General features: G+C 22.9%; 1 protein-coding gene across 1 annotated transcript; it reads left to right on the top strand.

Moving 5' to 3' along the window:
* Positions 1-8,682: 8,682 nt before the first annotated feature.
* Positions 8,683-10,316, top strand: LOC110637850 (putative glutamine amidotransferase GAT1_2.1). The gene is made up of 4 exons (XM_021788205.2): positions 8,683-8,860; positions 8,951-9,681; positions 9,771-9,977; positions 10,069-10,316. Exons 1-4 carry the CDS (start codon positions 8,773-8,775, stop codon positions 10,309-10,311), a joined length of 1,269 nt encoding a protein of 422 aa, XP_021643897.2. The 5' UTR covers positions 8,683-8,772; the 3' UTR covers positions 10,312-10,316.
* The last annotated feature ends 3,381 nt before the right edge of the window (positions 10,317-13,697 follow it).

Genomic DNA, 13,697 nt, shown 5'->3' with positions numbered 1-13,697 from the left:
TTATGATTAAATGTAATATTTTAAAATTATTTATATTTTTTTTATAAATTTATTTATGTAAAAAATATTATTTACCACATATTATCATTAATAATAATAATAATAATAATAATAATAATAATACAATATCATTTATATCCTTTAATTTAAAGAAAATTGATCACTAATTTATAATTTAATAATCAATAATAAATATTCTCATTTATATTAATTATTATTTAATTCTTTTATTTCTTTTTAAATTATCATTATTATTTACAATATTATCTTAATATTTATTATTCAAATTATTAATTTTTTATTTAATTTTTAAAAATTAAGACATTTTATAATTAAATATAATATTTTAAAATTATTTATATTATTTTATAAATATTAATTATTATTTAATTATTATTTTTTAATTATTATTACTATTTATAATACTATATTAATATTTATAATTTAAATTATTACTTTTTTGTTTAACTTAAAAAAAATTAAGACCTTTTATGATTAAATATAATATTTATAAATTATTTATATCATTTGTTTTATAAATTTATTTATGTAAAAATATTATTTATCACATGTTGCCCTCCATAATAATAATAATAATAATATGTCATTGATGGTCATTAATTTATGATCTCATAATCAGCCTTCATATAATTTACTCAACCTTAAATTATTTGATATCTTTAATAGATATTTTTATTACATTGTTATATTTTTTTATTATTTTTATTTTAAAATCTTTATTAAAAAATTTAAAAGACAAAAAATATAGTTTATATTAAAAGTTATAAATATAAAATATAAAGACTTAGCTTATTTACAATCAATATATATTACTTTTTATGTTAATATTTAATATTTTTTTATTTTATTTTTTTAAGATTAATTAATATTTATTATTATTATCATTATGGCCAACTTATGACCGTTTAATTGAAATGGCCACGTAAATAATAAATATTTTACTGTTATAAAAATTAAATTTGAATGTTTGTTATAGTTTTTTAATTAAATAATATTTAATTATAAATTAATTTTTTATTTACATAATTTTTATTTATTTAACTATATGTAGTATATCATGTAAGAAATTTAATACATATCAAATACTCTTTTCTCATTAAATATTTTCATTTCACCTAAATGTTCTTAAATCTTTTTTTAATTTATATTATTTTTTATTATTTTTTTTCAAAAGTTATTAGTTATCATTCTTAAAATTTATTTATTTAAATATATTTAATTAATATTTATTTAATTATTAAATTTTTATAAATTTCTTATTTAATATTTCTTAAACTTTTGAATATTTTATTTTATTATAATTATACATCAAATGTAATGATAACTAATATTTTAATTATTTATTTTTCATTATTATTAAATTTTAATAGATTTATTTTTAAATTTTAATTAAATATCTAAATTTTTATGTATAAATTATCTTTCATAGAAGTATAATTTTTAGAATAAATTATAAATATAATTGCATAAAAAATGTAGCTACAAATAAAGATAATTGAAACAATTAAAGTTGCAGTATTAAAATTATAAAATTTATTTTTTTTTAAAATTAAGTATTTTTAATATTTATTATATTAATAGAAAATTATGATATTTTAAATTTTTAATTTTTATGAAATGTATTTATTTTATATTATAAATTTATATAAAGTGATAACCATTTTTGTCAAATAATTATTTTGTTAAAAATATATCATATTAATAAAAAAAGAATTTATATTTAGATATAGTATTTTTAAAAAATAATAATGTTATACATATTCATTATTATTACAATTAAATAATTCAATTCATTGCTATTAATTTATTTTTTTATTATATTAATAATTAAAAAAATTATTATATTTATATATTTTTAAAATAATATTATTTTCTTATTTATATAATGTATTTTTTGTAATTTACAAAAAGTAAATATTGATTTATATAAATTATGAGATAAAATATAAAAATTTCATAAAATTTAAATTAATTTTTGAATAAAGTATTTTTATTACATTTTAAATGAAATAATCGTAAAAACTATTATTAATATATGTATAAAAAGAATTAAATAGGTATTTTAATTAATTATATCATAAATTAATTAAAAATTTGTTATTATAACAAGTAAAATTTTATTTAAATTAAAATAAATAAGAGATAAATTCTAATTTAAAATTAATTTAATAATAATAATTTATTTTATTTAAAATGTAATTAAAAATTAAATTAAAAAATAAAAATTATAAGTTGCCCATTCACGGCATGTGCATTATGCTAGTTATATACTATTATTAGTGCATCCGATCAGGAGCCCTATCTCTCAGGATCCCTTCAATTCCTGAAATCTTTCCTCCTCCTTTTATAGTTTCTTGGATTCCTACTCCCCAAAGAGCTTTGAAATTAAAATCTGATGTTGCTTGGAAGGATAATTGTCAACTTACTTATATTGTAGTAATGGTTAGAAATTTCAAAGGTGAGATCATTGATAGTGTAGCAAAGAAATTTATTTAGACTAACCCTCTAGCCGAAGAAGCTCAGGCTCTTTTAGAAGTGGTTTTACTGGCTAAGAATATTAGTGCTACCTCAATCATCTTTGAATCAGATTTGGCATTGCTTATTTTAGCTCTATCTGATTCTCTATTCATAAATTGGTATATTCAAACTTCAGTTGCAGTAATTAAAAGTATCATATATTGTTTTAAAGAAGTGCATTTTTCTTTTATTAAAAGACAAGCTAACAAAATAGCAAATTGTGTTGCAAAATTTTTATTTAAAAATTCATTATCTTGTAATTGGATTTGTAATTTGTCGCTAGAACGTTGCTCTATTTTGTCTACTAATGCTCTTGTGGCTAGTTAAAGCAAAAGTTTTGCTTAAAAAAAAAAAGATTGTGGTTTATTTTTTTATTTAAAATATTTACAGTTTTTAAAAAGATAAATTATAATTTAGTTTGATTTAGTAAAATCTATAATTTTTTTATATTTTTAAATCTATTTATGTAGTCATACTATGTAAATTTTAGCCAGAGAAGCTCAGGCTTTTTTAGAAGTGATTTTGCTGGCTAAGAACATTAATGCTATCTTAGTAATCTTTGAATCAGATTTGGCATCGCTTATTTTAGCTCTATTTGATCCGTTGCTCATAAATGCATATTCAAACTTCAGTTGCAGTAATTAAAAATACCATCTTTTGTTTTAGAGAAGTGCAGTTCTTTTTTATTAAAAGACAAGCTAACAAAACAGCGTATTGTTTTGCAAAACTTTTATTTAAGAATTCATTATCTTGTAATTAGATTTGTGATTTGCCATCAGAACTTTGCTATATTTTGTCTGCTAATGCCTTTGTGGCTAGTTAATGCAAAGGTTTTGCTTGAAAAAAAAAAAGATTATGGTTTATTTTTTATTTAAAATATTTACATATTTTTAAAAAGATAAATTATAATTTGGTTTAATTTAGTAAAATCTATAATTTTTTTCTATTTTTAAATCTATCTATGTAGTCATACCATGTAAATTTTAATAAACTTCCAGATGAGTCCGTATCCCTAGAATCACAGTTAAGTCATACTAATTTTATTAAGAATAAACTATACTTTTTATCTGAAATAATTTAGTTAATTAGATTTAGTAAAACCTATAAATTAGTTTTATAAATTATAATTATTAAAAATATAGATAAATTTTTTAAAGACGTTAAAAATTTTGATAAATTATAAAATTATCTATACATTTTACAAAAATGATCCCAAAGCATTATAACTATTTATAAATTAGCACTTATATTTTTATAACTAATAAATATATAAGGATTAATATGTAAATAGTTATAATTATTAAAATTTAAATTAATTACTTTAAGGCACTTATATTTTTGTTAATTACAAATTCATCTTTACATTTTAATAATATAATATAAAACATAAATACAATTTAATAGTTAATTTTGTAAAATTTCACCTATTAATTAATAGTTAATTTTGTAATTAATAGTACTAAAAATTTTAACATGAAAAATTTGTAAAATTTAAATTTAAATAATTAAAATTTTTAAATTTACCACATTTGGGACTATTTTGTTAATAAATCAACACCTCAAGAACTATTTTGTATAGTGAAATTCATAAATGAAGAGCATTTTGATATATATATATATATATATATATATATATATATATATATATATATATATATATATATTAAATTACTAGTAATTTGGATGAAAAAATTAATAAAAGGACTGATCCATGAGTTTTTTAAAATATTAAGGACTAAATAAATAAATTTTAAAAATATAAAGATTAATATATAAATTTTACTAAATCACATAAACTAATGTGTAGATTTTGTCATAACTTATAAAATAAATTATTTTAGATATAAAATATGTAAAGGGCAATTTAATCATTTTTATAAAAATGAATGACGATTTAACAATAATTTTAACTGTCATGAACTAAGCAAGTGAATTTTAAAATTACAAAATCTAATTTATAAATTTTTCACTAAGTTATCAATTATTTATTTTACTTAGCTATTCCGGAATATAAAATGTTTTCAAATTTTTAAAAAGGAAGTATTGAACATGTTCTGTTGACTTGTTGTTATGCCCGTCGGATCTGGGCCCATTTGCGAGTTGTGTTTTCAAGCAGTTCATCTCCTAAGTTCAATGTTTGGTTCTTACAAGTCTTACGTTGGAAATAGCAGTCATGGTCGGTTCCTACACCATGTTGGAACATTATGATATGTGGAAACGGCAGTCATACTTTTCTGAGCAATCTGATACATAAGATTTTAGCCAAGTGTTATTAAAATTTTATTTTTAATGAAAATTGTTATATTTTAATTATAAAAATTTAAAAATACATCATTAAAAATAATATTTAAAAAATAAGTTAAATTATATATATATATATATATATATATATATATATATATATATATATATATATATATATATATATATATATATATTAAAACCAAGTCTTAAAAATGGCTTTACAAAAATATGTCAATTCATTAAATGAGATGACTTATCATATTGACATGTAACACACTTTTTTTTAATTTCATATTTTTTATATAAAAATTAATTTATTATTTTAAATATTATCTTTGATTGAAATATTTTTAAATTTTAATTATTAAAATTATATATTAGACATAAAAATAATAATTATTTTAAATTTATTTACTATATATTTTAAGAATTCTAAAATTAATAAGTTTACATGATGAGACATTATAAAATTCTACTCATTATATTATACATTTCTAAAATAAATTATTTTTTCGATTAGATAAAAAAAATAGTGAATTATTTTATAAAAATTATATTTATATATATATAAACAATTATTTATAAATTTAAAAATTATTTCAAAAATATTTATTATATTTAAAGTATAAGAATTTTGATAATAATATTTTAAAAATCATTGAATTAATTTAAATTTAATTAACTAATATAATTAAATTTAACTTTTAACTTTTTAACTTAAGGTTCTACTTGATTTACGATTCAAATAAAAAAAATCGTGTTTTTTTTTATTTTGTTCATTATTTTATTGGTATATCAATTAGTTTAAAAAATATCTATTAATCAATTTATTTATTTATTCTCACCTAAAATAAAATTATAACTATTTAAAAATTTTATTATTAACATATTTTTATATTATTATTGTAAAAATAAAAATATATATTAATTTATATTATTAAAATAAAATAATAAATAATCTGCATATTTAGATAAACAACATGAGAATTCTTTTAAATATATATATATATATATATAATTTTTTTTTCTTAAAAGAATTCTTATGTTTAATGTATTTGTCAACTAATAATAATAATAATAATAATAATAGAAGCACATTTCACGTGTTATTCTATCTAATTGGTCATAATATATTTTTCAAAAGATTTTTTTAAAAAATTATAAAAATTACGTTAATTTCAATAAAAAAAATTTACAATATTTAAATTAATGTTGAAATAGAAAGATATATACATAAAAATTATTTAGATAATAATTAATATAATAGAGACGGAGGGATTGGCGCAATCATGAAACATATGTTTTTTTGAATTAATTTAGTGTCCTGTAACTCGTGTACTGTGCACGTTCAATATTATATGCCGTGATGTTTTTTTTTCTTGCTTCATATAGTATGTTCTTCTCTCTCTCTCATTACAACTAACCATCCATATTCTCAACGTTTTTATTATTTTCTTCTATCGAAAAGTTTAACAAATTTTAAAATGAAGCTCTGAAAATATACTTTTTTAGCCTAACTTTTACTCTACACGCCCACATCATTTTATTTCAATCTTTATCCAAAAAAGAAAAAAAAAAAAACACTTTATTTCCAAGCTATTAGCTGTAATCAATTTCCTTTTTCTGTACTACTTATCACTGTGATCATACAAAATATATCTACATGTGTTGCACGCCAACATGTTAACACATATATATTAATAAAAAAAATTAATTTTTAATAGTATAAAAAATTAACCCTTAATAACATAATTTACGTAACGAATAGAATGAGTATATTGTTGTCCCAAAGAAAGTGACCAAGAGGGGGGTGAATTTGACACTTTAGACAATTTTTCAGTCCTTGCTCAAGACTTAATGAAAAATTGAGGCTTTGCACTTCTATGTATATGTATAACTCTGTTCCTATGATGTAATTTAAGTAATCAATCAAGTTATGCACAAATACTAGGTCATACACAAAATAATTACTTGATATCAAGTGTATTTTCTCACATATAATTCAAAGTTTGCAATATTAGCTCAATAAAACAAATTCTCAACACATTCAATATATAATCAGAAAATCAAAGTGCTGAAAATTAAAGAGTTAAGGGAAGAAGAGAATCAAACACAGTGTTTATAGTGGTTCAGCTCTGTTAGCCTACATCCACTCTTCCCAAAGTCCCACTTTGAGAGTCACTCTACTATTTGATCTTTTCAACAAGCAAGATTCAAAGCCTTTACAATATCAACAAGCTTCCCAGGTGCTTGAGGACCTTTACAACGTCTTTGCTTCCCACAAAAGACCACAAGCTTCACAAGGTGCTTGAAAACCTCCCACAAGCTTCACAAGGTGCTTGAAAACCTTCCACAAGTGTGTCCTCACACTTACACAACCTTAAATAGGTTTTGGTGTAGAAGAAATCACTCTCAATAACTCTCAGATACAGAATTTAATGCTAGAAGATTGAGAGAGAAGATTTGCCACTCAAGCTCAAGAGTAATTGAATGAAAGCTTCAAAAATACCACAATAAATTCACTATGAATAAGAGCACTTTCATTAGTTAGAATTGTAGTAAATGATGCCTTTTATAGGTGCTTTTCATTGCCAAAAACGTCTGCTGGAGAGTGTGTCCAACGGCTCTTTAATTTTCAAAAAACTAGCCGTTATTGCTTAGAAAGTCGTGCAGCAGAGTTGAGTCAGGTCAGGTCATAAAAATAGTTAACTAAAATTTTCACCGGTTAACTAGTTTTGTAAGATAGAGAATTTTAGACATCAAAACCGATTAACTAATTTTCGTAACGGGTTAACTAATTTCGCTCATCGACTTAAAAATTGAAATTTTGAGTTTTTGAAGAAAGGTTGTAAAAATTATTTTGACCATTCAAAAACCTTAGGAATGATATAAAAACACTTTCTAAACCCTTGAATCTAAAAATAAAATTGATTTTAGGTCTCAAATGGCATAAATTCTCCAATCTTGTACAATGGACCTAAGAACTTAATTTCTATCATATTTCTTCATGGACTTTGATTCGTCTTGTGTTATACAAGATGATAAACTCCTTTTATATCAGCAATGTCAATAGAATAGTCCTTCCATCAATGTCTTTGCATATCATGACCTATAAAATCACTTCAAACACTTATGCACAAAAGGTTAATGTATATTTCATTAAGTTTTGTTATTATCAAAATCAAGCTCATTTTAGCTTATAGGGCCTACATATATCTCATCCATCTTTGTTTATATTAATTCTTGCAGCTATGTTGCTTTGTATTAGTGTAGATAAAAAAATGTTTTAATGGACCTTTTATTGTAGCATTGATTTCAATATAAACATTATTTTAAACAACTTTGAAAGATAAAATTTTCAAATAAAAATTTATTTATTTAGAAAATTAATTGAAGTTAAAAAAAAAGGTTAATCTATCATTAGAAAAGAAACTGACTTATACTATTATATAATACAAGTAGTTGTTTATATTTAGGTTATAAGAGATGACGGATTTAGAAAAAAAAAAATAATATATAATTTTCTTTAAGAGATAACTATTTTTTTTTAATAAAAAAGTATCAAACCTCTATTACAGCTATAATTATATATATATTAATGTTAGATTTGGAAGATTAAAAAAAAAAACCACTAACAAATTTTTATGAAATATTTAATCGTGCCTGTCAAACCCTAGTCCTTGGAAATATTTGTTTTATGCAGTGCTAGGAATATGTGCACGTGTATCACATTCCCTCTGTACATAGTATTTACGGCTAATTATTAAATATATTAAAAATATTTTTCCTTTCTCAAAAAAGTAAATTCTACATAATTATAAAACATATGCATGTATACTGAGTTATTAGGTGTAAGCTTTATCTTCCTCTGTTTGTAGCGTATAAATAGCCAAGAAAGCTTAATGATTACCAACTCATTAAGCTTGGATCCACCTCTACTTCAGTACTAATTGATCATACAAAGTTTAATAATTTACTTTCTTCACTTTCATGGCTTCCGATCTCTCTGTCATCCTTCCTCGTGTCCTCATCGTCTCTAGACGCAGCGTTCGCAAGAACAAGTTCGTAGATTTTGTGGGTAGGTTGATTTTCCTTTTTTGAATTTCCCTTTTCAGTCTTTAAACGTATAGTATATAACCAACATGCATTTTCTGTGTAAAATTTTCAGGTGAATATCACCTTGATCTTATAGTAGGCTACGGTGCCTTACCCGTTATTGTGCCTCGTGTTAGTGGGGTGCATATGTTGCTGGACAGTTTTGAGCCGATCCATGGTGTTCTTCTTTGTGAAGGAGAAGATATTGATCCATCTCTCTATGAAGCTGAAACAACTAATCTTTCACCAGAAGAGTTGGAACAAATCAGGAGGCTGCACGCAAGCGATACAGCTATCGACAAAGAAAAGGATTCAATTGAATTAAGGCTTGCTAAACTTTGCCTGGAAAGGAACATACCTTACTTGGGAATTTGCAGGGGTTCACAGGTTCTAAATGTTGCCTGCGGAGGTACCCTTTATCTAGATATAGAAAAGGAGATATCAAACAAGTTCGTGGAGTCCCGGAGAGTGAAGCACATTGATTATGATAATTATGATGGGCATAGACACGTGATTAAGGTAGTTGAGAGCAGCCCTCTGCACCATTGGTTCAAGGATTCTCTGGAAGAGGGTAAAATGGAAATTTCTGTTAATAGTTACCACCACCAAGGCGTTAAGAGGTTGGCCCAAAGATTTGTGCCAATGGCTTATGCACCTGACGGATTGATTGAAGGGTTTTATGATCCAGATGCCTATAATCCTGAAGAGGGTAAGTTTATAATGGGACATCAGTTCCATCCGGAGAGAATGAGGCAGCCTGATACCAATCAATTTGATTATCCAGGATGCCCAAAGGCTTATCAGGTATCTATGAGATGTTTCAATATGACATAAATAAATTGATGTATTATTAGTCTATGCGTTTGGAGTAACATGAAGATGCGTGTATGCAGGAATTTGTGAAGGCTGTAATTGCCTATAAGAAGAAGCTTAATATCACAACATCAGTGCCAAAGCCTATGAAGCTAAATCAAGAAATGAAGAATAAAAGAAAAGTTATAATATGGAGCTTCTCAATTGCAAGAAATATGTTTACTACTGGCCAAGAGCTGCACCCATCAAAAGAATCAGAGCTGAAAGCTGAAGCAGAATTTCTACAGGTATATAAATTAGATTAATTAGCTTCTCGATCTGTTCAGAAATTATGATCTTATTCTCTATATATCTCACTTGATTAATTTATCATTGCAGTGCAACACAGCTTTGAGTTTCCAACAAAAGAATAGGCTAGAGCAGATAGGAGCAAAAGTAAGGAATGGTGGATCCTACATTGAGAGATTGCAGTTGAATGAGGAAAGTGAAAGGCAAGCAAAAAATGTGATGGGAAAAATGTCGATAGAGCAGTTATCTGATCTCCTGTCTTTCTACCACATGATGGGCCAGATTTGCTCAGAGGTCCTGGAAAGAAAGCTTAACGGCATTAATTGTCAGTGAGATCGCGTACTTAATTCACAGGAATCGCATGGGGTATGGATTCCTGGGTTTCTTTTCACGTGTGAATGATGCAAAAGGGCAATTATCTTCATTTTCCTATATGTGTGCTCAAAATGAGCAAAAGATCAATGTCGTTATTCATAAATTATTACAAAAGCTTGTTCTCTACTTAATTCAATTTTATATTTTACTGATTAATTATTGAACTTAACATAGTTGGAATACTGTTCAAAGAGCTGAAAGGGAATGATTTTACCACTGAGGAATACATCCGATGCAGACACCATATATAGCTACTTAGGACGCGTTTATTGATGCCGTTTTTATCAACTGAGAATACTTTTAGAATATCTTCTTCACCTAAATAAACATATATTTTATTACGGTTTTAATTTGATAGTAATGGAGTTATAATTAGACTATAAAATTTTGAGTTTGAGTTTTAGTTAGAGTCAATTGTATAAAAATAAATATATATTTTAATTATTTTCACTTTTTAATTTAAAATGAGTAGCTTTTTTTTTTAAATTAATAAGCGATGAGAGTTAAATATTGAAAATTTAATCTTAATTATTAATGATTAAAATTATACAAATATGATTTATCATATTCAATAATATAGGAATATCAATCCCTAATATACTATTTGAGTAAGAGTAATTTACTTAAAGAAGCAGGATGTTTCTCATGTTGTTAATTAGAATATTTTGATAACGAAATATGTTTTCATTATTTATTTATTTTATGAAAAATAATTTATATATATTAAAAACATTTTTAATAAGAAATAATTTTGTAAATGAAAATATTTTTCGACTGTAATTTTAAATTAATGATATGTATTTATATAATTATATATAAATATTTTTATATTTTAATAAGATTATTAAAATTTAAAAAATAATTTTTTATTCTGAACAAAAGTAATTATTTTCTTTAAAAATTATTTAATTTTCTTTTTTTATTAAATAAATATTTTTTATTAATTAATTTTTTGAGTGTCTTAAATATTAAAAAAATAAAAAATATTTTTCAATAAAATATTTTTCACAAAAAACAAATGTAACCTAGGTCATAATTGATTAAAAGCTCAATAACATCAAGACTTTGAGCAATTTAAAAATAAAAAAATCACTTGCACAATATTTTACTAGAGCTTGAACTACTGATGAGTGATTACTTCTTTATAGCAAAAAGCAAGTAAATGCGGCAGTGCTTGCAGCACCCTTATATTATTGATTTTTTTTTTCACATCAATAAAAATCATATATAAAATATTAATAAAATATATTTATATGTCTCATTATTAAATATATAATTATATATTATTTATAATATATCTCTATTGCATTGTTTTTCATAATAAAGGTGTAAGAATATATGCATTTTCTTAGCATATAAAAAAAATATTTATTCATCATTTCTTAATACTTTTAATTTAGAAAAATAATAAAAAATCATGAGTGCATTATATATAAATAAATTGTGCATACCAAAAGAAAAGTATAATGCATGATAAAAATAAAAAAAATCATGACAAGATCGAAAATAGCAATGCGTAATAAGAACGAAAAATGATAATAATGTTTTATTTTTAATTTTGTTTGAATTTATATATATTTTAATTTTTAATTTTTTTATTACTTAAATATTCATTATTGAAAAAATTAATAAAAATATGTTTTATACTAAAGTTGATGATCCCTTTTATATTATTTAAATTTTTTTTATTAAAATATCTAAATAATAATTTTACACAAATTTTAAATAAATCCAACAATAAATTTAATAACTAAAATTGAAAAAAAAAAGTTTTAAAAACAATAAAAAGAAATGCATATTTGTATGATGGTTTCACAAAAATACTCCTATAATTCAATAACTTGATATTAAAAAAATGTAAATCACAAAAAAAAAATAGTGGTATGGTAGTAATAATCATGCTAGTACTAAAATTGAAGTGTTTAGAGTTTGAATTATAACAAAATATTTATCTTTGTTAGCTCCTTGGAGAAAAAAAAAAATATATTGTTTATCAATTAATAAATCTTATTATAATTTAATCTTTTAAATCGAGTGAAGGGTTGACATTTTAATAAAAAAAAAATAATTTAAAAATTTTAAACAATATATTTTAGTTTAACTTTTTAAGTTCGATGAGTGGAATAAAATTTTAATGTAAAAAGAGTAATTTTTTTAAAAAAAAATCTGAAATAATGTCGTCGTGATTAGGGCTGAGCACAATACGGTTCAAACCGAAAAACCGAACCGAACCGATTCAATTCGGTTCAATCGGTTCGGTTTTAAAAGTTAATCGGTTCGGTTCGGTTCGGTTTTAATTTATAAAAATTTCGGTTATTTCGGTTCGGTTCGGTTTTGAAGATAAAAAATCGGTTAAACCGAACCGAACCGAATAGTGATTTATATAGTCAAATCGAACTAAATCGAACCGAATCGATTTTTGAATTAATTTATTTTTATGGAAAGTTTATGAATTATATTTAATTATATATATATTAATTATTTAATTTCATTGATTAATGGTTATTAGGTTCAAACCAAAGTTAAAATTAGACCAAATAACTTGAAAATCAAGTCTAAATTAAAAAATCAATCAAAAATCAAACCGATCGGTTTAAATCGAACAGAACCGAATTAAAACGGTTCGGTTTGATTCGGTTTTTCACTAATTTCGGTTCGGTTCGGTTCGGTTCGGTTTGAACCGATTGCTCACCCCTAGTCGTGATTACCGTTAAACTTAAAAGATTTTAAACAAATTTAAAAATAAAATCTAAAAAAATTGATGCTTAAGAGTGGAGGAAAACTACATGGTAGAGTAGAGGAAAAGGGGCATTGGTTAGTATTCCAACGGTACACTCCAAATTCTTATTAATTTAAATATAGATATATAAATTACTTTTAAATAATTATTTATAATTTTTAGTTTCTAGCTAATTCAAATAATTATTTGCCGGAAATTATAAAAATATCAAAATGTAAATAAATAATTGGATTTTAATTATATATGGCCCTTATTCTATTCAAGTTTTCCGCTTGAGATTTTGATTTGGGCTTCCAATGCAACTCGCCTATTCAAATTAAGAATTATGACCCAAAACTTTGGCATAGTTTTAAGTCACAGTCCTAAAAATTCTTTACCTTCTTATGGTTTCCATTAGCTAGAATTTATAAAAATCTTTGCCTCATTTTAAAGATTTAAAAATTTTCAACGTTCTTTTCATCCACGAATTGGACTCCATTAATACGATATTTATAATACTCAAGTTTGAAAATTCAATTTAACTCAACTTAATCATCACTACTTAAAATTTACAAAAATTTATTTGCTATTAACCAATTAAATCTTGAAACTTAAATTAACTTTG

The sequence above is a fragment of the Hevea brasiliensis genome, unplaced genomic scaffold, assembly GCF_030052815.1.
Source record: "Hevea brasiliensis isolate MT/VB/25A 57/8 unplaced genomic scaffold, ASM3005281v1 Scaf398, whole genome shotgun sequence".
NCBI lineage: Eukaryota > Viridiplantae > Streptophyta > Magnoliopsida > Malpighiales > Euphorbiaceae > Hevea > Hevea brasiliensis.
Note: the sequence above shows the minus strand (reverse complement) of the source record. Positions and strands in the feature narration are given on the sequence as shown.

Excerpts from the sequence above, each read along its gene's own strand:
- LOC110637850 (XM_021788205.2), top strand. The coding sequence starts at position 8,773 with ATGGCTTCCGATCTCTCTGTCATCCTTCCTCGTGTCCTCATCGTCTCT. Across the intron at positions 8,861-8,950 it reads CAAGTTCGTAGATTTTGTGG|GTGAATATCACCTTGATCTT; the intron begins GTAGGTTGATTT and ends TAAAATTTTCAG. Across the intron at positions 9,682-9,770 it reads GATGCCCAAAGGCTTATCAG|GAATTTGTGAAGGCTGTAAT; the intron begins GTATCTATGAGA and ends GCGTGTATGCAG.